Raw genomic sequence first — 26,305 nt, forward strand, 5'->3', positions numbered from 1 at the left:
TGAGGCAGTGATACCTTAAGATGAGAAGGTGGGTTTTTCATTAAACAAAACATTTATCCTACTTGACATTTTAGGAATCAGTTCTTTATGTGCTTGACAGGTGTAGTGACTACATGTATATGGTATTTTTATCTATACTTAAATAAATGTTTTGTATTTATGAGAAACTAGTATTGAGTTTCTTACCTGTTGGCTTTGCTATATTCAGGTTTGGGCATAATTTTTGGCAAAATGGGTGAGTATATGTAATGTTTCTTGGCGTGTTTTTTAAAATAAATTTGTTGTACCATACAAAAGGTTTAGTTTCAAGGGTATAAATTAGGTATCTCCACGAGAGAGCCATTGCTCAGAAAACCCTTGTTTAATGATGGATTCAAAGAATGGGGTATGGTGGAAATTTATGTTTTTTTCTGTCATGTTCTGTCAGGTTTTCTTTATTAGAAAATTAGGTATGGGGGTGCCTGGGTAGCCCACTTGGTTAAGCATCCGACTCTTGATCTCACCTCAGGTTTTGGTTTCAGGGTTGTGAGTTTAAGCCCCACATTGGGCTCCACACTGGGCATGGAGCCTACTTAAAAAGAAAATCAGGTTTGTTTCTTTAGGTGTTCTGACTAAGTGATATTTTTTGTTTCTCTTCTGTCGTTAGGAGTGTTTCTCAGGAGTTATCAGAAACCATCCTTACCATGGTGGCCAATTGCAGTAATGTTATGAACAAGGCCAGACAGCCTCCACCTGGAGTTATGCCAAAAGGACGCCCTCCTAGTGCTAGCAGCTTAGATGCCATTTCTCCCGTTCAGGTAAATGAATGCTACAACTGGTACATCTGTGTGTGTTCATAGACTTGGAATAGAATAAACTTCCACCTCATTTGTAATTTGTCAAATGAAAATTTGTCTAAATTTATTACCTTATAGATACCTGCATGTCTAGCATCCACTACTACATTTTAAAGGAGATCCATAAATAGGCATTATAATTGAGGATAGACTTTAATCATTAAATAGAACGTGACTCTGAGAGGAAAGGTACAAAACAATTTATTTAGGTAAATGATAAGGGCTTCTTTTTAAAATAAGAGTAACTTAGACTTGAGAAATAAGCACTGCCTTTGAACCTGATGTGTCTTGTTTGTAGCTTCACGGGCCAAGCAACAGTGCTAGAGCATAAGGACTTGTTATAACTGGGGCTCTTCAGCTCTCAACTGAACTGCTCTTTTAAAAACAAGGTACATATAAGTTACTCCCTGACACCAACCACCCTCCTTCTCTCTGGGAGCAACATATTCCACTTCTCTTTTCATCTGCATTGATTGGCAGATTGGGGTTTAAGAAAAGAATGTTTAGTGATTCTTCAGGGGCCACTTTATAAAAGGCATTTTGTGTACCATTTTCTATGTCATGAACGTCTGAAATAATGACACAAACTAAGAAGCTTGAAAATGCAGTTATAGATATTTTAAAAGATCTTTTGGTGAATAGCTTACCTTGTTTTTTGTTTGTTTGTTCTAAATTAGAGCTGATCTCCTCCAGCCCTCAAGATCTTCATATTTTGAGTAGATTTATTTGTTTTGACTGAAAGATTTATTTCTGATTGCTAAGTTTTTCGTGTTGAAAGTTAAATAATGTAGTTTGAGAGATTCTTTCTGGTATAAAGGGACTTATTGGAAATTTTGAAGACCTAACAACTGTCCTTGTGTCACTGCTGAGTGCTGGCTGCAGGGCAGTTCATCTTAAGTGTTACTCTTGAAGTTTTGTATCCCTCATTAACGGCTCTGATGCTTTGTTAGAGGCTAACTCTTGAAACCTACTCTGTGATATAGTAAGAAAAAAGACTAGCACAGTTGACTTGATTTGAGGATTTAGGTATTATGATTGCTCAGGGTTTTGCAGTTTACTGATTAAGCATATGAAGAGCTAAAGATTTCTTTACCTGTATCATATGTCTGTATGTTCTTAAAGTATGTTTAATTCATTTTTATAATGTTTTTCTTTAGATTGACCCTCTTGGTGGAATGGCATCTCTTAGTATAGGTGGTTCAGCTGCCCCTCACACCCAGAGTATGCAGGGTTTTCCTCCAAATTTGGGTTCTGCCTTCAGTACCCCTCAATCACCAGCAAAAGCATTTCCACCCCTTTCAACCCCAAATCAGACAACTGCTTTCAGTGGTATTGGAGGACTTTCATCACAGCTTCCAGGTAAGGGGGAGCAGTGGTGGATGAGAGTGCAGATTATTTGTAAATCTCATTGTGCTTTAGGGTAAGGTGTTCAGAGTCACTGTTGTAATGAAAGCTGTTTAAATTGTGAGGTGGTTTCATTCTTCAAAGCTGGGAAGAGAACACTATACTATTATAATATTAATTAATTCAGATGATAAGGATTCTGTTTTACCAAGTGATAATATAGACATTATCAAGTGTGTTATTGACATTCTGAAAGATGGAGGTTCAGATAAAGAATTCACAGCTTTATGAATCATTCAGTAAATAATAAAGGTAGAAAATATTTCACATAGGAGATTCACGTATATGTTCTGCTTCGTTATACCTCACCTACCTTGAAAATGATAGTAAATCCCTAAAACTTTTTTAGTTATTTTAAATGTTTTGGCTTTGAACTTTATATTGAAGTAAAGGTTAAGTTTTTTCCCCTCTCCTGTACCCACTTGTTTCCTCCTAAGTTATCTGCATCTTTTATCTTCAGGGTATAAGTTTCAGTGTACCAGAATTTAAGGACTGAAAATGTGATGACTCTGTAACCTGATTAGTAGTTCTTTTGTGTGTTCTAGCCCTGATTGTTGATTTATTTAAGTCAAAATTAATTTCCTTAATAAGGCCTTCTTATAAATTCTGTTGGCTATAGTTGAGTGGAATAAGCAGGTCCTGGCTCATGCTAACTGGAAGATACAATGAAATTCTTTAGTTTTCAATCAGTGTTAAAAGCAAACCAGTTCCTCTTAGTTTGACTGTCTTATATAGCATATCACCTATGAGAATGTACAGTTAAGGGTGGCTCAGTGGGTTAAGCCACTGCCTTCTGCTCAGGTCATGGTCTCAGGGTCCTGGGATCGAGTCCCGCATGGGGCTCTCTGCTCAGCAGGGAGCCTGCTTCCTCTTCTCTCTCTCTCTGCCTGCCTCTCTGCCTACTTGTGATCTCTCTCTGTCAAATAAATAAATAAAATCTTAAAAAAAAAGATTTCTATGTTAGTCTTATTAAGAATATAAATAAATGAATAATTCTATATGCTGAAGACATTTTTGTGTTTTCCTTTTTTTAAAAAAGATTATTTGAGAGCGAGAGCATGTATGTATGCACAAACGGGTGGGGGCAGAGGGAGAGGGAGAAGCAGATGCCCTGTGAGGGAGTCTGACACAGGGCTGGATCACAGGACCCTAAGATCATGTGCCAGGCTGAAGGCAGGTGTTTAACCAACTGAACCACCCCGATGCCCCACCTTGGCCATTTTTATCTACTTTTATTAGTTTAGATCTGTATAAAATTAAATATTGTTATAAGCGAATTTACAAAGACACTGTCTTTCTAAATAAAAACCTAGATCTTTGATGTAAGTAAAGAATATGAGTAATGATAAGACTTCTGGCTGCCTCCCTTTTTTCTAGTAGGTGGTCTTGGCACAGGCAGCCTGACTGGTATAGGAACTGGGGCTCTTGGACTCCCTGCAGTGAATAACGATCCTTTTGTACAGAGGAAACTGGGCACCTCTGGACTGAACCAGCCTACATTCCAGCAGAGTAAGATGAAACCTTGTAAGTGGTAGTGTTGTCTGTGATTGTGAAGTGTGACTGATGTACATAAAGCTTTTTAGATTTCCAGTTTGTTGCCCCTACAGTTATGTGGACAAAAAAATTGACTTAATATGTTGTTAGTAGGGGTGATTATTTGATGTGCCTTGTAGGTCAGTGGGAATTAATTGACTAACTTGAGTTACTGAAGTAAAAAATTGAGTTATCTCTCCACCATTGATGTGGATTGTTAGAACACTGTGATGGTTAATAAGAGGTAGCATCTTTTAGGGGTGTTACTCTAAAAGTAAGAAATACAGTAAAAAGCTGTTTTTAGCATTTAAATGTATGTATATAAATCTTACACTTATTCTAAAAATGTGTTGGTGGTGTTCTTTTGTTGTAAACAATTCAGGAGCAGCTATGAGAATTTCAAATTTTTGTTTCAGCCTGACAGTTTTATATAAGGCAGTTTATTTTAAGGTTAAAGCTTTATGGTATATATAGCCTTACATGTAATAATCATCGCATGACATATCTGATGTAACTTGGAAGACAGCTTTTAAAGTTTCACTTCCTTAGTAAGTTAATTCTCAAAGTCAAAAGTCCTCTTTGTATAGATGTAGGTATCATTTACCTATAAATCCCCATGTTGGGACCAGATATTCATTATATAGGATTTGAAAGTATACCAGTTGACTTGAAAACGTTAGTGTGAAAGACTTGTCTGAATGTTATGTTTTGTAGCATGCTTTGTGTTTACATCAGTGTCTTAATGCACATGCATTGATAATTCTTATATGTTAGATGTCATTTTTATTATAAAGTAGTAAAGACTTGTTAATGCCAAGTGAGGTTGTGTTAAGGACAAGTGCAGTGTGGATTTGAATGTAGTGAACTTTCATGGTTTGGTAAAATACTGAGGTAGAGCTACGTTTGTAAGGCACTTGTTAAAATCTTTTATATGTATGCAAAATACTTGAATATTGATCTTTGACCACTTAATAATTTCTTCATTTTCTTTTATTTTTTTTCCCCTTAAGATTAAAAGGGTATTTTTCTCTTTTTCTCTCTGTATAAAAGTGGGCCATTGGGGAAAAGGCTTAAATGCCCACTGGTTGCCTTTCTGTTTCTAACAGCGGACCTGTCTCAGGTGTGGCCAGAGGCAAATCAGCACTTTAGTAAAGAAATAGATGACGAAGCGAACAGCTATTTTCAGAGAATATATAATCACCCACCACATCCAACTATGTCTGTTGATGAGGTAAGTGTCTAGGATGTTATGGTTTATATAAATCTTAAATCCCCTTTCAGAGTTTTTAGAAATTCAGCTCAGAGTGTTTTGGTATGTGTATGTATACCCTTTGAGATATAATATTCATCTCAGGCTCAGTATATTGTTAAATATCTTGATTAAGAATCCTTTTTTAAAGATTATCTATATATCATATATCTATTTTTAAAGTATATCTATTCTTATCAGTAATCTCTACACCCAGTGTGGAACTCTACCCCCTATGTGGAGCTCGAATGCACGACCCCAAGATCAAGAAATGCATGCTTTTCCAACTGAGCCAGCCAGTCTCCCCCCCACCTTAAAGATTATATTTTTAAAAATATATTCTTTTTTAACAGTTCTTTGAAGAATATTTAAGGAATGCTTTTCATCATAGTTTCCTTTATGCGTGTTTTGTTTTTGTCTTGCTTTTTCTAGGTATTAGAAATGTTACAGAGGTTTAAAGATTCTACCATAAAGAGGGAACGAGAAGTCTTTAACTGTATGCTGAGGAACTTGTTTGAAGAATATCGGTTTTTCCCCCAGTACCCTGATAAAGAGTTACATATAACAGCCTGCCTGTTTGGTGGGATAATTGAAAAAGGACTGGTCACTTACATGGCACTAGGTCTGGCCCTGCGATATGTTCTTGAAGCCTTACGCAAGCCTTTTGGTTCTAAAATGTATTATTTTGGGATTGCTGCACTAGATAGGTTTAAAAATAGGTGAGTGAATAGGTTTCCTATGAAGCATTTATCTCCCTTTTTTAAAGATTTATTTATTTCTTTGAGAGAGAGGGCATGTGAGAACGGGAGGAGAGTAGAGAGGGGGTGGGAGAGAATCTTAAGCTGACTCCACACCAAGCCCTGGGCTGAACAGAGCCCCACATGAGGCTTGATCTCACCACCTTGAGTTCATGACCTGAGCTGAAACCAGGGTTCCGATGCTTAACTGACTGCTACCCAGGCGCCCTGGAAGCATCTTTATTTAATACACAAAGAAATAATAACTCACTTACCAAGTAATTCTTGCCGTGCCCCATCATTATATGTATCTTAACATCTGTATGAAGTAGGGGGGGGGAGTGAGAACAGTTTTTTACAATTATCAGATAAGTGGTAGGAAAAGTGTAAATTGACATAGTGTTTTTGTTGTTGTTTATTTAAGTATGCTTTAGTGAAAGGCACCATTTTAGATTACAGTACTTTGAGTTTTGCAGAATTTAGAACCACTATTACAATCAGAATCTTGAAAATTTGTTACTCCTAAGCAGTTCTCTTATTTCCCCTTTGTAGTTCTTTGACCCCTGGCAATCCTGGATCTGATTTCTTTCTAGTTTTCCTAGTGTTCTATAAGCAGAACCATGGAGAGTATGTATGAGTCTGACTTCTTACAGTTAGGCTGATGCTTTTGAAATTAATCTGTTTTACTCTATGTTTCAGTAGCTTCTTTTTATTGTATTGATTATGTATGTATTGGTTAACTGTGTTACTGTATGGATTAACTGTGAATTGTTTTTCCATCTAGCTGTTAATGAACATTTGAAATTGTTCCCAGATAGTGATTTTAATGGCTTGTTGTAATCAAGTTTTAACTGAAATATAGGACCTTTAAAAAACAAAGGATACTGTTTTCTGATGTAAAAAAAAGTTCATAGATATTTCTCTCCCTCACTCTCATGCTCTTATCTGGCAATCTCTTCAAGTAGGTGTTTCTTAGGTAGAATGGGGCAAGTGGCCTAGACTAGCAGTTGAATGAAAATCTGTTAATTTTGCTGCTTCTGTTTGTACATGAGGTGATGAATGAATGAATGAATGTTTTTGTTGGCAGATTGAAGGACTATCCCCAGTATTGTCAGCACTTGGCTTCTATCAGTCACTTTATGCAATTTCCACATCATTTACAGGAGGTAAGTGTCTTTAATACCTAAAATCTCTTTAGTAGGAGAGCTTACTTTGATTGATTGTGGATTTGCTGGGACTGGCATTAAGATTTCTTAATGATTGGCATTATATAAGCATGCATACTATTTGTTGCTCATTTTTTTTTATTTGTTGCTCATTTTGCAGCTTAATAATAGGTTATGAAAAAATTGTTTTTGGATGATATTTTCTAAGCAGTGGTTTTGCTTCATTTAATAAAGGCTTTTATCAGTTATTTTAGCCTGATACTGCTATTAAAGTATAGACATCATCTGCTGTTAATAAGAATTCTTGCATGGGATACCTGGGTGGCCCAGTCAGTTGAACCATCAGAGTCTTGGTTTCAGCTCAGGTCATTATCTCAGGACTGAGCTCTCTGCTCATTGTAGAGTCTGCTTTGGATTCTTTTCCCCTCCCCACTCACATGCTCTCTCTCAGATAAGTAAAGTCCTATAAAAAAAAAAAATCTGCCTGATTTGCGAATTCAAGCTTCATGTTGGGTATAGAGATAACTTAAAAAAATATATAGTCTTATTACCACCTGCTTAGATTCCTTTGATGTACTTGTTAAAAAGGAGGCAGTCCCTGAGGAAATGAACATGGGATAGTGTTCATTTTCTTAAAGATTTTTTTTTTTTTAAATTTATGAAAGAGAAAGTGTGAGTGCTCATGTGAGTGGGGGTCAGGTGAGAAGCAGAAGGAGAGGGTCAAGTGGACTCTGCACTGAGCATGGAGCCTGATGTGGGGCTCAGTGCCACCCTGAGGTATGACCTGAACCAAAATCAAGAGTCAGAAAAAAAGGCAAAAAAAAAATCAAGAGTCTGGTGCTCAACCAACTGAGCCACCTAGGTGCCCCTAGATATTATATGTTATAAGCCACTTTATGTGATTATTCATGAAATTTGTAAGCTTTTGTTCTAGTGATTGATTTTAGATTAATTGGTTAGTATTCATACCTTTGTCTTATCTTTGGTCAAAACCTTGCTTATAGAGAACAAGAAAGTTAATCTTTATTAACTTTGTTTTGCGTAAATCAGAGAAATGGCTTTATAATGTCATATTTACACAAATCAGAAAGATCAGAGTATGAATCTACTTTTAATTTTTATTAGAATTTAGTCCAGTGTTTTCACCAAGTCCAGCTGGGTTTGTTTGTAGGAGGGGAGAGTTTTTGTGATGGTTTAACCTAAAAGATCTATGGAGGGAAGCCACAAGTGTTACTCATTCAAGTGAGGGGTTTGGGGGAATATGCCATTACTGTAGTACAGTACAGGAAAGCAGAGTTTTGTAAGGCTAAGATGAGAAATGTGTTTGGAATTCAGAGCTGGGAATATAGACCTAGAGAGTGTGGAGACGAGAGGTGGCCTGGAAATGATCACACAAAGCAGTGATTCCTAGTACCTCCTATAACAAGATAGTTAGAGGGTGAGAGAAAGGTTATGTGTATTTCTGTACTTAGTCAATTTATTTTATTTATTTGTTTATTTATTTATTTATTTTTTAAAGATTTTATTTATTTTTTTGACAGAGATCACAAGTAGACAGAGAGGCAGGCAGAGAGAGAGAGAGAGAAAGAGAGAGGGAAGCAGGCTTCCTGCGGAGCGGGGAGCCCGATGCGGGGCTCGATCCCAGGACCCTGAGATCATGACCCGAGCCGAAGGCAGCAGCCCAAACCACTGAGCCACCCAGGCGCCCCAATTTGTTTATTTTTTAAAAGATTTTTATTTATTTGACAGAGAGGCAGGGAGAGAGGGAACATAAGCAGGGGGAGTCGAAAAGGGAGAAGCAGGCCCCCCACTGAGCAGAGAGCCTGATGTGGGACTATCCCAGGACCCTGGGATCATGACCTGAGCTGAAGGTAGATGCTTAACGAGCCATTCAGGCACCCCTTAGCCAATTTAAAGTGCTATACTTTATTCAGAGATTGTCTTTCCTACTTGAAAATGCCCTTTATTTATCTTTTTTTTGAAGATTTATTTTTTATCAAAAGCAAGGGAAATGATTAGAGGACAGAAAGTCTTAAGCAGACTCCCTGATGAACATGGAGCCCAACTCCTGGCTCAATTTTAGGACCCTGAGATCATGACCTGAGCCAAAACCAAAAGTAGGGTGCTTAAGTGACTGTGCCACTTTAGAAGCCTTGAGAATGTCCTTCTTAAATAAAGTTATATATCTAGATAGTAATTTGTTTGTTTGTTTGTTTATTTGTTTAGAGCTGGGGAGGGACAGAGGGGGAGAGAGGATCTTAAGCAGGCTCTTCACCCAGGGGAGAGCCTGTTTTGGGGCTTTATCTCACAACCCTGAGATGATACCTGGACTGAAATGAAGAGCCAGATGCTTAACTGACTGAGCCACCTGGGTGCGGCTGGGTAGTAGTTTTTGTTTTGTTCAGGCATGGACTGCTGGGAATAGGATTAGGAGCCTTTTATCAGTTTTCTAATTTGTGTGTGGAAAGGAGGTTGAGTGGTCTATGAAATGGAAAGAAGTCTGCCTTCCTGCTTCTTTGGGTCTAGCTGACTTGGCTTTCAACAGTGTGTTTCTTTGTTTCATAGTAATATAGTTATTGAGAAATAACTCATTTTTGGTCCTTAGGTTTCTTATCAGCATCCAGTAAAAGAGATCAATGTAGTATAGAAATTTAGGGGTGCCTGGGCGACTCAGTTAAGCAGCTCCCTTCAGCTCAGGTCATGGTCTGAGTCCTGGGATCAGGTCCTGCATTGGGCTCTCTGCTCAGAGGGAAGCCTGCTTCTCCCTCTCCTGCTCCCCCTGCCTATGCTCTCCTGCTCTCTGTCAAATAAATAAATAAAATCTTTAAAAAAATTAAGTATAGAAATTTAAAGATGTTAAAGTTTACATATATTAAGGGATTTATGAAAGTATATATGCAGGCATTGGTGGTGGCTGTTTTGAAAGTTGTTTTGCTCGTCTAGTTCCCTTATAATATTGTAAGACATAATTATTTTACCTTCCAAAGAGCCCTATGGTATCTACTTATGTATATTATGTATAGGAATATGGACCAGAATGGGGCAGGGAGTAAGGGACATCCCCTCTCAGAAGTTAGAGGAGTATAATTAAGCACTTTCAGTTTTGATTAAGAAGTCTTTTTAATGTCTTACCCTCTCCCTTCCCCTAGTATATTGAATATGGACAACAGTCTAGAGATCCTCCTGTGAAAATGCAGGGCTCTATCACAACCCCTGGAAGTATTGCACTGGCTCAGGCCCAGGCTCAGGCCCAGGTTCCAGCAAAAGCTCCCCTTGCTGGTCAGGTTAGCACGATGGTAACCACCTCAACAACCACCACTGTTGCTAAAACGGTTACAGTCACCAGGCCAACCGGAGTCAGCTTTAAGAAAGATGTGCCAGTAAGTACATCTCTTTTCTTTTCCTCGGGTCTGTTAGTGTTGTAATGTCTCCAGTAGTGAGCATGTATTTTAATTTTATTGTAAGTAACACATGTCTACTGAAAGTATAAAGACCAGCATTTCTCCCTCTGTATCTTCCCTCCCCAGATTTCTCAAAGACAGGCACTATATCAATACATATTCTGGCCAACGCTTAGAGTATATAGCTGTATATATCATGTGTATGTTTTTTTTTTATTTTGAAAGAATTGGTATGCATTTTTCCCTGGGATTTGTTAAGCAGGCATTTCAGTTTATGTTTCTGTTTTTTGTTTTTGTTTTTGTTTTTTAGCCTTCTATTAATACTACAAATATAGACACGTTGCTTGTGGCCACAGATCAAACTGAAAGAATTGTAGAGCCCCCAGAAAATATCCAAGAGAAAATTGCTTTTATCTTCAATAATCTCTCACAATCGAATATGACCCAAAAGGTGAGCATGATATAATAGCTTATATACCATTGTGAATGCTATCTGTTCTTACCCTAATAGGTTGGGTGATTTATACTTGATATTCTGCACCCTTTGTAATACTTTAAAGGTGGAAGTAATAGAATCAAAACAAAGGGAATGAGGATATACAACTAGTGGCTGTAGTTTTTGCAGACATTAAGTAGCATTAGTTTTGCAGCAAGTTTTACAGGCTTTTGAAATAAACTCAGTGGTCTCGTCATGGTGGAGGGTTTCATTTGTACCACGTTGCAAGTCATGTTTTCCCAGAGACCATTCAGAGCTTTTATTAGATGTCTAATAACTGAGGTAACTTTGTACAAAGCACAAGAAATGACCATTGCTTTTCAAGATTATATATAAGGCATTGGAAATGCCTATGTTAGCTGGTAATATTAGCCTGAACAAGTAATTTTTGAGATATTACACATACACCATCTTTCAAAATCCCTCCAGAATTGATTGGGGGATAAGCCTTTAGTGTCCTTTTGGAAGAGAGGTTTCCTGGAGTTGGAAATTTAGGAAAACATAGTTCCGGTGTTAGGTCTCTTAATGGCAGGTTGTACATTAATAATTTATGCAATTTTGGTCAAATGGAGAGTTGGGAATGGTGGAGGTGAGGGACTTCATGTTTTATAATTTTAAAGCTGAAAGGAGCTATAGATTTTTAGTCCTAGTCAACACACAGTTTGAGAGATGACTGTATACTAACATGGAATTGAATATACAGTACTTCATAGCATGTGTCTAATGTGGGGGGGAGATGAAGGGTGGCGCTTGAGCATCTGATTTTGCAAGGAGCCACATGCTACATATTGTAGTGTTCACAACAAAACCCCACAAAACTGTATTATCTTTTAATTGTGTACTTCTGTGTTGCATTGGTTGGCTAGGTTGAAGAACTAAAGGAAACTGTGAAGGAAGAATTTATGCCTTGGGTTTCACAGTATCTGGTTATGAAGAGAGTCAGTATTGAGCCAAACTTTCACAGCCTCTATTCAAACTTCCTTGACACGCTGAAGAACCCTGAATTTAATAAGATGGTTCTGAATGAGACCTACAGAAACATCAAAGTAAGATTTAGTTCTTGTTTTTTATTCATTACTGTTTTGAATTTGGAAATACTTGATTATACAAGTAGATTCATGAAGAATTTAGTTACATAGACATGTACTGTTTACTTGGAAAGTAATTCTCCTATTCTGATTTTGTTTTCATCATTCCGTGCATGTTTTAAATTTTAGCCCTGTTAATGTCTCCTCTTCACACTTGTAATATGCTCTGAACTTTAGTCCCTCAGGTTCTTTTTAATTGTCTCATAGAAATCCACTGTCTGTATATTTATTGCTGATGAATATTTAGATTGTTTAATAGTTTATGTATTATAAAGACAGTGCTGCAGTGAGCCTTTGATTTCTTATTAAGTGCCATGTATCTCTGTACCATAGCCTCAATTATAGCTGTTGTGAAGGATTCTCAGCAGTTCAGAGTCCGAGTTTTCCTAATGTGCTAACACTTGTTCCATAAAAGTAGGTATTTTATTTCTCAGGAAGAATAATGTTTCAAGAAAACCAGCATACAGCTGTCATCATTCTTTGATGAATCACTTGGGGTAGTGGTTTAGGAACTAGCACTATATTTAAACCTGTGGATGGGAATTTTCCCCATTCTTGGTTACGCTGTAGTGCAAAAGAATTCCTGGCTCTTTCTGTTGCACAGCTGACTTTGTGCCGTTCTGCTGTTGCTGGATAAGGTTAAGGAACATAACTATATTCACCCTTTTTTATCTGATTAAAATTATGATTGGGATATGAATGTACGTACATATTATGGAGCAGAATTTCAAGATTCTTTTAAACAAATTGAAATTACAACTTGATAGCCATAAATTTTAAGGTGTAACATGTTGCACATGGATTTGTGTACGTTCCCCCAAACAAACTCATGTGGTGGTTATATCCTGTTTAGGAAAGTAACAACTAGAGAATTAATGAAACAGATATTCTAGAAATTTTAAAAGAAGCGATTAATGAAATAAATAGGTATTCTAGAAAATTTAAAACAAGCATTTAAGCATTATTATACTGTATTTCAGAAAGCTATTTTAGTTCTCTGTAGAGATACATAGTGACCTAGATAATGCTAAAGATTGCACTCAGTACTATGATATTGGTTACATTTCTCCATATGCTTATTGTCTTGAATGACTTGGAAGCATTGGTTTATTATCATTTGAATTGAATTTGGCTCTTCAAAACTAGATTTGCAGTTGGGTGTCTGCTTCAAAACTCACTAAAACCTTCAATTTTCAAATACTTTTCTGTAGGACTATACATGACCCCTTAACCTTGTGTAGTTATACTCTGATAATACGGAATAGATCTAATGTAGGGCCATGTTCTCAGAATTGAGGGCTCATTTTTAACGTAGGATAAGGAGGAATTCCAAACATTCAGTTGAGAATTTTTTTTTAAGCTCATTTTCTATCTTTCTTAATCCTGTACCATTTCAGGTGCTCCTGACCTCTGATAAAGCTGCAGCGAACTTTTCAGATCGTTCTTTGCTGAAGAATTTGGGACATTGGCTAGGAATGATAACACTAGCTAAAAATAAACCCATCTTACACACTGTGAGTTTCAGGGGGTCCATGTAAAACTTGAGAATGTTCATACAGCATATTTTGTTTAAAAATCTTGACTTTAGGGGCGCCTGGGTGGCTCAGTGGGTTGGGCCTCTGCCTTCGGCTTGGATCATGATCCCGGAGTCCTGGGATCGAGCCCCACATAGGGGGAGTCTCTGCTCAGCAGGGAGCCTGCTTCCCCTTCTCTCTCTCTGCCTGCCTCTCTGCCTACTTGTGATCTCTCTCTCTCGTCAAATAAATAAATAAATAATCTTAAAAAAAAAAAATCTTGACTTTATTTGGGGCTATTTTATTTATTTATTTTTAAAGATTTTATTTATTTATTTGACAGATCACAAGTAGGCAGAGAAGCAGGTAGAGAGAAAGGAAGGGAAGCAGGCTCCCTGCTGAGCAGAGAGCCGGATGCGGGGCTCGATCCCAGGACCCTGGGATCATGACCTGGGCCGAAGGCCGAGGCTTAATCCACTGAGCCACCCAGGTGCCCCTATTTGGGGCTGTTTTAAAGATGATTGGGTGTTTGTAAGAGTTTGGCCCATGTTTTGAATCCACTTGCATCTCATGATCCTGCATTGCTAAGCGGGATAAGCAAAAGCCAGTAAGGTCTGACTGTAATCTCTTTCTGTAAGGCAAGAGTCATACTATATTGATTCCTAATTTGGAAATGAGTTTGGCAAGATAATTTTTTTTTTTTGGTACTTTGTGAAGGGTTTTGAAATACATGCCCAGTTTTTAAAAAAAATACTTTTCTTATTCTAGGACTTGGATGTAAAGTCTTTGCTGCTTGAGGCTTATGTTAAAGGACAGCAAGAGCTGCTCTACGTAGTTCCCTTTGTTGCCAAAGTCTTAGAATCAAGCATTCGTAGTGTGGTGAGTATATTTTAATATTTTATCGGTGGTTGATTTTTAAGAGTTAGCTTGTTTCAGCAAAAGTGCAAGAGATTATGTCTTTAGTTGCTGTGAACACAGAGCAAGTTTAGTCAGGCTTCCTTAGGGAAACTCGGATTTCGAGTATGAGAGGCTAAAGTAGCATGATTTTAAAGGATCTGGTGTTTTCCTAAAATACATAGATGGGAAACCCAAGGGTTTTGTTATGGCCATATGGGTATAAGTGCATAACTTTTATATTTTTTAATTCTTCAAATTTTATTATTTATCCTAAGATTTTTTTTTTTTCCATGTGATGAAGAGAGACACACAGTAAGAGAGGGAACACAAATGGGGAGAATGGGAGAGGGAGGAGCAGACTTCCCGCTGAGTGGGGAGCCCAATGTGGGGCTCCATCCCAAGACCCTGGGATCATGACCCCAGCAGAAGGCAGATGCTTAAGGAATTAGGACCCAATGCCCCTTACACCTGTTTTTGTTTTTTAAAATATTTATTTGACAGAGATCTCAAGTAGGCAGAGAGGCAGGCAGAGAGAGAAAGGAGGGGAAGCAGGCTCCCTGCTGATCAGAGAGCCTGATGTGGGGCTCGATCCCAGGACCCTGGGATCATGACCTGAGCCGAAGGCAGAGGCTTAACCCACTGAGCCACCCAGGCACCCTCTCTATAGCTGTTTTATGTAATACAAGTTAAAAGATGATTTTGGTGGCCCCCTTAACATAATAGCTTTTTCTTTAGGTTTTTAGGCCACCCAACCCGTGGACAATGGCAATTATGAATGTGTTAGCAGAGCTACATCAAGAACATGACTTAAAGGTAAATTTATTGCTGCTTTATCCTTTAGAACATTCTGTGTCGTCACATTATTAAAATTTATAGGAGAAGTAGAGGATAGTTGGGGTAAACCCTAATGTTTGGGTAAGAGTAGTATGTATTGTGAATAAATCTACATTAAAAAAAAATTCTTTTTGAATATTTGAATTATGCAGTTAAACTTGAAGTTTGAGATTGAGGTCCTCTGTAAGAACCTTGCACTAGACATCAATGAGCTAAAACCTGGAAACCTCCTAAAGGATAAAGATCGCCTAAAGAACTTAGATGAGCAACTCTCTGCTCCAAAGAAAGATGTCAAACAGCCAGAAGAACTCCCTCCCATCACAACCACAAGTAAGTGTCATAATTAGCCCTCTCCTTACCAGAAGGTTTTCTTAAATGGTACGTCTTCATGCATATAGAAAGTTGTGATTTTCCATGTAATGTGGTGCTAAAATTTTATATACTTAGGTGAGCCGCCTAAATTAAGTAAAAGTTAGTTATGTGTAGGCATTGTCTTAGGTATTAGAATTCATATGGTATTCTTAATTAAGCATCATTAATCATAACCCAACTAAGGTTATCTTTTACATTGTTTGAGGTCTCAGAAGAAACTGAATGGTATGATGGTCTCTGTTATTCCTCAAATTTTGGGCTGGCCAGGCAACCAGTTAGATCTGCCAGGGGTGGGGGGTGAATTATTATACTTGGATCATATAGATTGGAAGTGTGGGAGCTGTAGAAGTGTTGGGGAAAAAAGATTGGGAGGTGTGTTAGGATAAACCAGCTTTCATTCTCTCTCAGTCCTCAATGGCTAAGAATCTCCAAGTAAAACCAGGGAACAGCCTAGACTGGAAATAGATACCTATAAGAAAGAGTAATTCAACAAGGGTTGGGCTTCTTAATGAAGCATGTCCTCACAGTTGATGATTTGCTCTGGGGCATTGTCACTGACATAGTTTTACATACTTTGTTCAAATGTCTGTTTAAAACAATAGAAGTTTTCTTATAATTGAGGGTGGAAAAAATGTGACTTGTGCCATTCCCCCAAGTCCTCCAAGAGACTAATCTCTTTGAGAGCCTGCTAATGTTACAATAAAATCAAGAAGTATGCTTTTTATTAGCTTTTATTTTATCTCTTAACATTTAGCAACTTCTACAACACCAGCTACCAGTACTACTTGTACAGCCACGGTTCCACCACAACCACAGTACAGCTACCACGACATCAATGTCTATTCCCTTGCAGGCCTGGCACCACACATTACCCTAAATCCAACGGTATGTAAACACTGCTCCATACCCCATTTCCTACTTTGTGACAAGATAAACTGGTCACCTTCCTTTTCTTTTTGCCATTTCTTCTGGATTCTTAGTGTGTAGACTTTTGTGCAGAGAGCAGGAACTGGGAACTGCTCTGTAGTATAGCTTGGCTTTTTTCCTACTCTAAAAATAGTTATTGTGACTAGACATGGTCTATATTTGTTCCTCATATCCAAATCCTGAGATAGTAAGTAGCTGGCAGTCTAATCACAATCGCCAGGAATTCCTTCCATAGGTCAAAAGATCTTTAGTGTGTTTATAGCTTTTTGCTCTTTATTTTCATTATCATGTCACCCTTAGCCTTGCATTATGACCTTTCCTGGCAGATAGTTTGAACTGAGCTGATTCCCGTGTGTGTCTCTGAAATCTCCAGGTCAGGGTCTAGAAGTGGGACTTAACACTTTTAGTTATATTTCTTTAGCCTGGTTCTAGGAGGAAGTTTGATTTGGTCTATAAAATTCCTACATTTGAAAGGTAGTATGTTACTCTGTATGTTCAGAGTGATGATTATCTTTTATTCTGCTTACTTGTTCAGAATCAGGTACTTGGAGTATTCATGGTCTTTGTTTTTTAGAAACTGAAAATGTTTACACATATAGGAGTAACATGAATACAGTGAGCCCCTTTTTATTTAAAGAACATAAAAGGCTTTTGAAAGAGATATTTTAACCCTCATCCTATTTTTTGCTGGGGTTGGGGGCTAGATCTACAAATTGTGGTTCCCTTTATAACACTGTCAGTAATCTGAATACTTAATGTATCCCTCATGAGTATTTTTTTTTTTTTTAAGATTTTATTTATTTAACAGAGAGAGATCACAAGTAGGCAGAGAGGCAGGCAGAGAGAGGAGGAAGCAGGCTCCCTGCTGAGCAAAGAGCCTGATGCGGGTCTTGATCCCAGGACCCTGGGATCATGACCTGAGCCGAAGGCAGAGGCTTTAACCCACTTAGCCACCCAGGTGCCCCCCCTCATGAGTATTTTAAAAATTTCTTGCAAGGACCTTGAGTTAAAGAGACCAACTGAGTATTAGGGCATAGTTTGTTTTAGAGATAAAAGATTGGAAATAGTTTTCCAAGTGAAGCAAATTGGTAGTGTAAAATGTTTGGTATTCTGAGGAATTATTTGTGGTAGTGCTTTTTAAGAAATCTTTTTCTCTTAGAAATCTTTGATTCATTTGCATTACTCCAAGCAGCTAAAGAAGTCACTTTCTTTAAATGCCCACATGGGGCACCTGGGTGACTCTGTTAAGTATTTGCCTTTGGCTCAGGTCATAATTTCAGAGTCCTGGGATCCAGCCCCGTGTTGGGCTCCCTGCTTAGCAGGGAGTCTGCTTCTCCTTCTGCCCTGGCTCTTGTGCTCACTTGTTCTCTCTTTCTCTCTCTCAAATAAATAAATAAAAATCTTTAACAAAAGAGTACTTAAGGCACAAATTTTAACTAAGGAAGCAGGTAATGATCCAGTAATAAAAAATTTGCCCATAAGACTTTTAAAAAACCGAAGACTCTATCTCTTATCATATATCATAAAGTATCCGAATACTGCTCTCTTTGTAGCTTAGCTTCTATTTCTTGTGTTCTTCATTGGTTTAAGTAGAAATTGGTAGTTAATGGTTAATACTGAAGTAACTTCCAAAATCATGAGTGTGATTACTGATGAAAGTTGGGTTGTTGACTTAACTTGTTTTTTCCCCACCTAGATTCCCTTGTTTCAGGCCCATCCACAGTTGAAGCAGTGTGTGCGCCAGGCAATTGAACGGGCTGTTCAGGAGCTGGTCCATCCTGTGGTGGATCGATCGATTAAGATTGCTATGACTACTTGTGAGCAAATAGTCAGGAAGGATTTTGCCCTGGATTCTGAGGAATCTCGAATGCGAATAGCAGCTCATCACATGATGCGTAATTTAACAGCTGGAATGGCTATGATTACCTGCAGGGAACCTCTGCTAATGAGCATATCTACCAACCTGAAAAACAGCTTTGCATCAGCCCTTCGTGTATGTTGGTTATGTTTTTGGTATAGTACCTTACTGCTTGCCTGAAAGACGTTCTTTTTCTTCACATATCACCAGATTTGATGTCTTTCTTTCTCTTAGATTGTAAATTCTGTGAGGTGAAGCATCATGTTTGTTTTTGCTTACTATTATATCCCTCAACATAGTGTTTGGCAGGTAGTAGATATCCAGATATTGTTTAAAGAAATGAAGAATTTTTAAAAACGCGTAAGTTAGTAATCTTGTTTTTGTTTATCATTAAGAATTTAGATTAAAACACTTGGAATAAGACAATACAAAAGTGACTTTGTATGTATACACATAAACACAAACATGCACTCTTTCTTCAAGTAACTCAGTTATTAATTTTGGGTCTTACATGTCATGATTACTAATGACTTTTATTAAAAACTGCTTTACTGTTCACGTATTTGTTCACCATTTTCATAATTGCCTGATAAGTAAAATGTTTTGGGTGAGTTCTGTTTTTATCTTAATACAGATGAAGATGATGATTAGGCTATTTCATGGTCATAGCTAATAAGTCATAAGTCAGAACATGTAAAATTTGTCTAGGCACTGCATTTCTTGTTTTTTTACCTGTCTTGTCCATCCACAGAAAACTTTTTAAATTGTTTTCATTCTGTCTTTTCCCCTTCCAATAGACCGCATCCCCACAACAGAGGGAAATGATGGATCAGGCAGCTGCTCAGTTAGCTCAGGACAATTGTGAATTAGCTTGCTGTTTTATTCAGAAGACTGCAGTAGAAAAAGCAGGCCCTGAGATGGATAAGAGATTAGCAACTGTAAGTGTTTAGCATTTGCCATTTAAGTTTTTTTTTTTCCTGTTTAAGAAAATGCCTCATAACAAGAACCTCAGTGACTTTTTTTTATTTGCAGGAATTTGAACTGAGAAAACATGCTAGGCAAGAAGGGCGCAGGTACTGTGATCCTGTTGTGTTAACATACCAAGCTGAGCGGATGCCAGAGCAAATCAGGCTAAAAGTGAGAACTGGGGCTTTGTCTCTCTCTTGCCCATCTTTGTTTTCTTTCTGCTCTAGTTGCTTAAACTCTTCACCAAGACTAAGACAGTAGGGTTAAATGTTAGATGTTTCTGAGACAGATCCCACCTCAGCCTATCATTTGAAGGCCATCTGTGGAGAACACATGAAGGTGCCTTAGATAGGGGTGTCTGGCTGGCTCAGTTGGTAGTGTGTGACTCTTGATCTTAGGGATGGAGTTCAAGCCTCACATGAGGCATGAGGGATTAAAATTAAATTAAAATTACCTTCTCTCTCTCTCTCTCTTTTTTTTTTGGATACTTAATTATTTCTTCTTTTTTAAAGATTTTATTTATTTATTTGACAGCACAAGCAGGGGGAGTGGCAGGCAAAGGGAGAGGAAAAAGCAGCCTCCCTGGCTGAGCAGGGAGCTTGATCCCAGGACCTGGGATCATTACCTTAGCCAAAGGCAGACACTTAACTAACTGAGCCACTCAGTGCCCCAAGATAAAATTACTTTGAGAGATAACTTAAAGATAAAATCTTTAAAGGATGTGTGTATGTGTGTATTAATACAGATAACCTTAGATGTATACACCTCCCAGTTGTTGAAGTGCTCCCATAAAGAGTTCATGTCCCTGTTAGTTTTTGTGTTTCACAACTTGGTCTTCCCTTCTGGTACTTAAGTTTTTATTGCTACCTGTTGGTGAGAAGATGAGGTGAGAAATCTGATCATTTTTACCAGTTCCTTTGGAGAATTGCACTTGGTATGGTTTTATTTGAGGCATTTTCCAGTGGAAAAACTCAAATGAATTTATAAATGACGGGCACTCTTTACATGATTCAGCGAAATGGGAAACACTGTGAATTGTGTGCAGATGCGTGCATACTGAGTCATGCATCAAACATCAATATGTTGTAGTGACTCCTGTATCCATTCTCAGAAGAACCCCTGTGCTTACTCCCATGCAGACTTTCCACTTTGAAAAAACTTGCCTTTAGTTTGTGAAGAGGATCCTGTCAAAATAGGTTTTCTTCTTCACAGGTTGGTGGTGTGGACCCAAAGCAGCTGGCTGTTTACGAAGAGTTTGCACGCAATGTGCCTGGCTTCCTGCCCACAAATGATTTAAGTCAGCCCACAGGATTTTTAGCTCAACCCATGAAGGTAAATTGTTGCTTGGGATTAAGTCGAATGTTTAACATTTTAATTTGAATGTTTTTAGGTGTTAATCTGTCACTTGCTTCCTGTGAGCTTAAGTTATAGGGGGAAAATGTACCCACAGTTACTGAGCATAGCATATGTGCTGTGTTCATATGGGGGGTTTTTTAAAAAAAATGCATGAGGTTCATTTTCATGTTTGGCCTAACTAGAGGAATTTACATGGTGACCCCCACGGCTTTGCCTGTATTTTGTAAAAACATTTTCTAGTTTGAAATATATATAGAAAAGTTGAAGATGTAGGGATGGGAAAACATTTTCCCCCTAAACCATTTGAATACGAGATACCCTGATACCCCAGTCACTCTTGAAAACTTTGGTGTGTGTTACCTAAAAAGACATTCTGTAGTATAGCTGTTGAAATCAGGAAGTTACTACAAATACAGTAATACCTAATCCTTAGACCTCATTCAGGTTTTATGAAGTGTCCCAGTATCACCTTTTTATAGTAAAAGGACCTATTTCGGAATCATACATTTCAGTTAGTTTTATTTTTAAAATTTACCCTAGGTTAGTCTGATCCAGCACCTCAGTTTTTCCTCCTCTTTCATGACCTCAACATTTATGCAGATTATAGGCCAGTTATTTTTTAGAATGGCCTGATTTGCATTTTTCCAATATGTTGTCAGGAATAGATTCAGATCCAGCATCTTTGATATACTTATCACAGAAATGATGCTGTGTTCTTATTCTATCATGCTTTGACACTTGAACTGAGTACTATATTTTTCCGTTGTTCAGATTACCTAATTTCCTAGGCTGTGTTCTACCCCATTATTTATTTTGCTTGCTTTGATTGTTTGATTGTGTTGATGTCTGGTGGGGTTTCTTCAGTCAAATTAAATACCCCTCCCCTCATCCTTGCTTGCAGTGCCCCACCTAATGTTATTAAGATCAAATAGTTCAGGAAGGGGACTGGAAGAGCCCCTCTATGTTTTGATGGGGGGGGCGCCCCTGGGTGGCTCAGTTGGTTGAGTGTCTCCCTTCAGCTCCGGTTATGGTCCCAGTGTCCTGGGATCGAGCCCTGCGTTGGGCTTCCTCTTTGGTGAGGAGCCTACTTCTGAACCCTCTCCTCTCAGCAGCTGTACTCACTAGCTATTGCTGTCTCTCAAATAAATAAAATCTTTGGGGGGGGGGTTGTTTTTTAAAAACAAAAAAATTCAGGGATGTAAACATACTAAAAGACTTTTTAATTGATGTATAAGCCGGTGAAAAAAAATCTTAAAAATTATTGCTTATGACTTTCTTGGTTGTTTCCTTTTCTAAAACAGCAAGCTTGGGCAACAGATGATGTAGCTCAGATTTATGATAAGTGCATTACAGAATTGGAGCAGCACCTACATGCCATCCCGCCAACTTTGGCCATGAATCCTCAAGCTCAGGCTCTTAGAAGTCTTTTGGAGGTTGTAGTATTATCTCGAAACTCTCGGGATGCCATAGCTGCTCTTGGACTGCTCCAGAAGGTTAGTTCTTAAATGCTACTTTTAAGAAGAGATGAGTTGTGAAGCAAGGGCAGGAAGAGACTAGGTTTGTAAATAATAGTGACCCATGCCATCATCTCCTTAGGTTATCTTAAGATTTTAAAATTAAGGTAAAACAAGTTGTTTTTCGTAATAAGCAGGTAATTTTCTCTAGAATGTAGTTGTGACAGTTACTGATGGTGAAATGGGAACTTTTTTTTTTTTTTTTTCTATTAAGATCTTTTGAAAATACAGTTAAGAAACTTTAAAAGATAGCAGTTTAGATTTGGAGGAATATGTTGATACCAAGTACTTGGGTAATGTGGGAAGTTTGGCAGGGAGCATTAGACTTTGACTGTTTTGGGACATTGGGCCTGTCATGTGAAGAACACAGTGAACATAAACTAGATAGAATTTAGAGAGAGAGGGAGAGAGAGAGAGTGTGTGTGTGGGTGTTAGGGTAAGTGAAAAGCATTTTGGTGAGCGCATTGTTCACTGGAGGCTTTAGAGGGTGTGTTGTAGTTTTTGTTAAGGTTTGTGTTTTGTCTTTGATAGTTGGGTCAAGTACTATATTATCCATGTTTGTGAATACTGTTTTTCTTCCATAGGCTGTAGAGGGTTTACTAGATGCTACAAGTGGTGCTGATGCTGACCTGTTGCTGCGCTACAGGGAGTGCCACCTTTTGGTCTTAAAAGCTCTTCAAGATGGCCGGGCATACGGGTCTCCGTGGTGTAACAAACAGATCACAAGGTCGGTAACCATCTTAGAGAAGAGTACTGTTTATTGGACTGTTTCTAACATACATGCCCTGTTTATGTCCAGACATTTCTTTTTTCTAGAAGTTAAGCGAGACATTTGTTCCAGTCCTGAGTAGTGAGAATTGTTGATTGCTTGGCCGTTTCCACTTTGGTGCCTATGATGAATGTGAAAAACCAGTACCTTGCTTTGGGGGATAAATTGTGTATCATTGGTTTTTAAAGGTTTTAGTGATTTCATAGCAGTAGTGTTCGTATATAAATATTTCATTGTCTTAAATGGAATCCTTTGTTTTCTAGACTTTGAGAGCAAAGCTTGAGTTTTAACACTGGGTTGTCTTTTTTCTATTTTATTATTGGCTGTTTTGAATCTTAGATACTAATTTGCTGTTGGTTCTCAAAGCATCCTTAATTTGGAATAAATTACCATTGAGTAAAATTGTTTACTTGATAACAGTATGGTTAGGCCTTTAAAAGAAATACTTTTTCTAGGTGCCTAATTGAATGTCGGGATGAATATAAATACAATGTGGAAGCAGTGGAGTTGCTCATTCGTAATCATCTGGTTAATATGCAGCAGTATGATCTTCACCTAGCTCAGGTATGGAGGAAATTTTCTTAAACAGGAAAGGTACTCTGGTTAGTTGGGATGTGTGTTTGCTGTAAGTGTTGTCTATCTTACATTGTGCTTTTTGTGTTGCCAGTCAATGGAGAATGGTTTAAACTACATGGCTGTGGCATTTGCTATGCAATTGGTAAAAATCCTGTTGGTGGATGAAAGGAGTGTTGCTCATGTTACTGAGGCAGATCTATTCCACACCATTGAAACTCTCATGAGGATTAATGCTCACTCCAGAGGCAATGCTCCAGAAGGGTGAGGATGAAGTGTTTGGGGATCTTTGTGTATTGAGTCTATGAAGGAGCTTTGAAAATGAATGTGCAGACTTAATAAGTAATATTACCTGTAAAAACTTGCTGTACATATAGTATGTGGGAAGCTTTAGTTTGACCTAATATTGTCTCTTGAAGTATGAAGCCTTAACTAACTGCCCAGCCTTCTTGCTCTAGAGCAAGCATTATGTACAGTACTAGACTTGGTATCAAGAGCCCTGTGTTTAAGCCCTGCCTCTGCCACTTTAAAATTGGAGTTTTGATAAGTTGATTTACCTTTTCTTGAATGAAATAGAAATATCTCAAAGAAACGTTGAAATTAAGATACATAACAAACCATGGCACATGGTAGGCGCACAGTGAATATTTGTTGACTATGAACATCGATCAGCTCCATTTCAACAGGCACTATTTTTGGGGGGTTAAGAAGTGGCTTAACCAAGGTCAGTTATTTGTGTATTATGTGGTTATGAGTAAACAGAGACCGAGGATAGTTTTGTTTAAATATGGAAGTCACTGTTTTGGTTTCTATTAAATAAGCAAATTGTCCAACTGTGTCTGTCTGTGAAATCGCGACCATGAGTAGACTGATTTTCACTCTGGATTTATTGTACTAGATTGCCCCAGCTGATGGAAGTAGTGCGATCCAACTATGAAGCAATGATTGATCGTGCTCATGGAGGCCCTAACTTTATGATGCATTCGGGAATCTCTCAAGCCTCAGAGTATGATGATCCTCCAGGCCTGAGGGAGAAGGCAGAGTATCTCCTGAGGGAATGGGTGAATCTCTACCATTCAGCAGCAGCTGGCCGTGACAGTACCAAAGCTTTCTCTGCGTTTGTTGGACAGGTAGAGCTTTTGGAAAGAAAGGTGCTTTTTATTCAACATAAGTAGGGTGTGATGCCTCCAGTATTTAAGCTCAGTATTACGTCAGTTACCTCCATACTCATGTAAACCAAAAATTGTCGCCATCGTTACTCTGTTAAATTGATAAAGCCTATTTCTTTTCCTCATCTTTGGGTGCTAACCAGTAAATTCAACATTTCATGTTCTCTTTAGTTCTACTAATCCCATTTCATTTGTCATAGTTACAAAGTATGGGATCAGATAATGAATAATGAAATTGCTAGATGTATGTCATAATTTTACTGGCTTGATAACTAGGGCCTTATGGGCTAACAAAATTCTCACAATAGCTCCTTTTTTTTTTTTTTTAAAAGGTTTTATTTATTTATTTATTTATTTATTCGAGAGCACAAGTAGGCAGAGAGGCAGGCAGAGAGAAAGGAGGGGAAGCACGCTCCCTGCTGAGCAGAGAGCCTGATGTGGGGGCTCAGTCCCAGGACCCTGGGATCATGACCTGAGTCGAAAGCAGTGGCTTTAACCCACTGAGCCACCCTGGCGCCCCTAGCTCATGTTAAAAAAATAATAATAAGAAAACACTAAAAACTTAAATGGGTGGAATCTTTTCTTATATTTTCTAAATTAAATAGCTTATTTACTTAAAACTGACTAACATGTTCTTTTGGAAAATGGCTTTACTGTATTTGTTTTCATTTGATTTGATCTAAATTGAACTTTGAATTAAAGTAGGAGGCAAGTTCCTAGAATAATTAAGTTTGGAAAGAATGTTTGTGAACAGGAGGAACAGACAAAAATGTAGAAAGAGAGCTGCAGTACCATTTAGCATTCTGTTTTTGATCGTTACTGTCTGTTTTCAACCACTGGAGGGATTCATACCCAATAGTCAGTGTGTCCTAATCATACTACTTAAGGGCAAGAATGGTACTTGTGCTGACTGCCCTTAGAATTCCTTTAGTAGGACTATTGTAATGTTTATTCAGGGAGCGATATTTGTTTATCTGCTAATTTCTGCAGATTGACCATTGTATTTCTTTAAACTGAGATGAAAGTTTAGGAGTACTACCAAAGAAAGATTGCAAATTAGTTCTATTATCAGATAAATTACAGTGTGTAAGAGCTGATTTAAATTTTAGAAGTTAGAAATTGGATTTACTTTTTAAGATGAATTTTAACTTAGTTAAATAAATCATACAGTACAGTAGCTCTGTACCCAACAAAATTCTAAAATATACATTATTGCATGGATGTTACTGAATGTTTATAGTTTGATTTCTGATTTGGATAGAAGAACTCTGAATCACTTGGTTTTTGCGATCATCAATATTTCATGGGTATGGATGTGGCACCTGTCTCAGCTCTTCCTGCTGGCTTTTTTGCTCTTGTTTCTTCTCTCTGCTTAAGAAAGTATAATTTATACTTTTCTGTTCTCTTTTGTATCCTTTTGAGAATTCTTTCCTCCTTGTGTTCCCTCTTGATCACAGCCGTTTGTCTTCATTACCTTAACCCCCTGTTAGTTTTTCAGATTTCAATGTACCAGAAGTCCCTCTGCTGAACTTCTCTCTTGCCTAGAGTACATAAATGTCAGTTCAGTTATTTTATTGCTTATCAAGGGACAGTGATTTGTTTTAAAATTTCCAAGATAACGGTCAAGTTTTCTTTCTGGGCTTGGT

The 26,305-nt window shown here is 37.9% G+C and overlaps 1 protein-coding gene and 2 non-coding genes across 9 annotated transcripts in view; all 3 read left to right on the plus strand.

Moving 5' to 3' along the window:
- CNOT1 (CCR4-NOT transcription complex subunit 1) overlaps nucleotides 1-26,305 on the plus strand; it is a 111,790-nt gene that overhangs the window by 71,809 nt on the left and 13,676 nt on the right. Inside the window, exons 17-39 of one of the 7 annotated variants that reach the window (XM_059152689.1) lie at nucleotides 647-797; nucleotides 1,994-2,195; nucleotides 3,618-3,764; nucleotides 4,880-5,004; nucleotides 5,455-5,741; nucleotides 6,847-6,925; nucleotides 10,075-10,305; nucleotides 10,637-10,777; nucleotides 11,689-11,868; nucleotides 13,308-13,424; nucleotides 14,193-14,303; nucleotides 15,057-15,134; nucleotides 15,308-15,485; nucleotides 16,282-16,412; nucleotides 18,151-18,447; nucleotides 19,110-19,250; nucleotides 19,345-19,449; nucleotides 20,491-20,610; nucleotides 21,936-22,127; nucleotides 22,733-22,875; nucleotides 23,373-23,481; nucleotides 23,585-23,754; nucleotides 24,389-24,641. In XM_059152689.1, coding sequence (XP_059008672.1) covers nucleotides 647-797; nucleotides 1,994-2,195; nucleotides 3,618-3,764; nucleotides 4,880-5,004; nucleotides 5,455-5,741; nucleotides 6,847-6,925; nucleotides 10,075-10,305; nucleotides 10,637-10,777; nucleotides 11,689-11,868; nucleotides 13,308-13,424; nucleotides 14,193-14,303; nucleotides 15,057-15,134; nucleotides 15,308-15,485; nucleotides 16,282-16,412; nucleotides 18,151-18,447; nucleotides 19,110-19,250; nucleotides 19,345-19,449; nucleotides 20,491-20,610; nucleotides 21,936-22,127; nucleotides 22,733-22,875; nucleotides 23,373-23,481; nucleotides 23,585-23,754; nucleotides 24,389-24,641 — 3,688 coding nt within the window. The remainder of the gene's footprint in view (nucleotides 1-646; nucleotides 798-1,993; nucleotides 2,196-3,617; nucleotides 3,765-4,879; nucleotides 5,005-5,454; nucleotides 5,742-6,846; nucleotides 6,926-10,074; nucleotides 10,306-10,636; nucleotides 10,778-11,688; nucleotides 11,869-13,307; nucleotides 13,425-14,192; nucleotides 14,304-15,056; nucleotides 15,135-15,307; nucleotides 15,486-16,281; nucleotides 16,413-18,150; nucleotides 18,448-19,109; nucleotides 19,251-19,344; nucleotides 19,450-20,490; nucleotides 20,611-21,935; nucleotides 22,128-22,732; nucleotides 22,876-23,372; nucleotides 23,482-23,584; nucleotides 23,755-24,388; nucleotides 24,642-26,305) is intronic. The other 6 variants (XM_059152694.1, XM_059152692.1, XM_059152696.1 and 3 more) reach the window with 6 other exon arrangements.
- On the plus strand, nucleotides 1,098-1,233 carry LOC131819020 (small nucleolar RNA SNORA50). The gene has a single exon (XR_009349024.1). It is a non-coding gene; the product is annotated as a small nucleolar RNA SNORA50 (small nucleolar RNA).
- Nucleotides 12,425-12,562, plus strand: LOC131819019 (small nucleolar RNA SNORA46). Its single transcript, XR_009349023.1, has one exon. It is a non-coding gene; the product is annotated as a small nucleolar RNA SNORA46 (small nucleolar RNA).

The sequence above is a fragment of the Mustela lutreola genome, chromosome 16 (genome assembly GCF_030435805.1).
Source record: "Mustela lutreola isolate mMusLut2 chromosome 16, mMusLut2.pri, whole genome shotgun sequence".
In the NCBI taxonomy this organism is placed as follows: Eukaryota; Metazoa; Chordata; class Mammalia; order Carnivora; family Mustelidae; genus Mustela; species Mustela lutreola.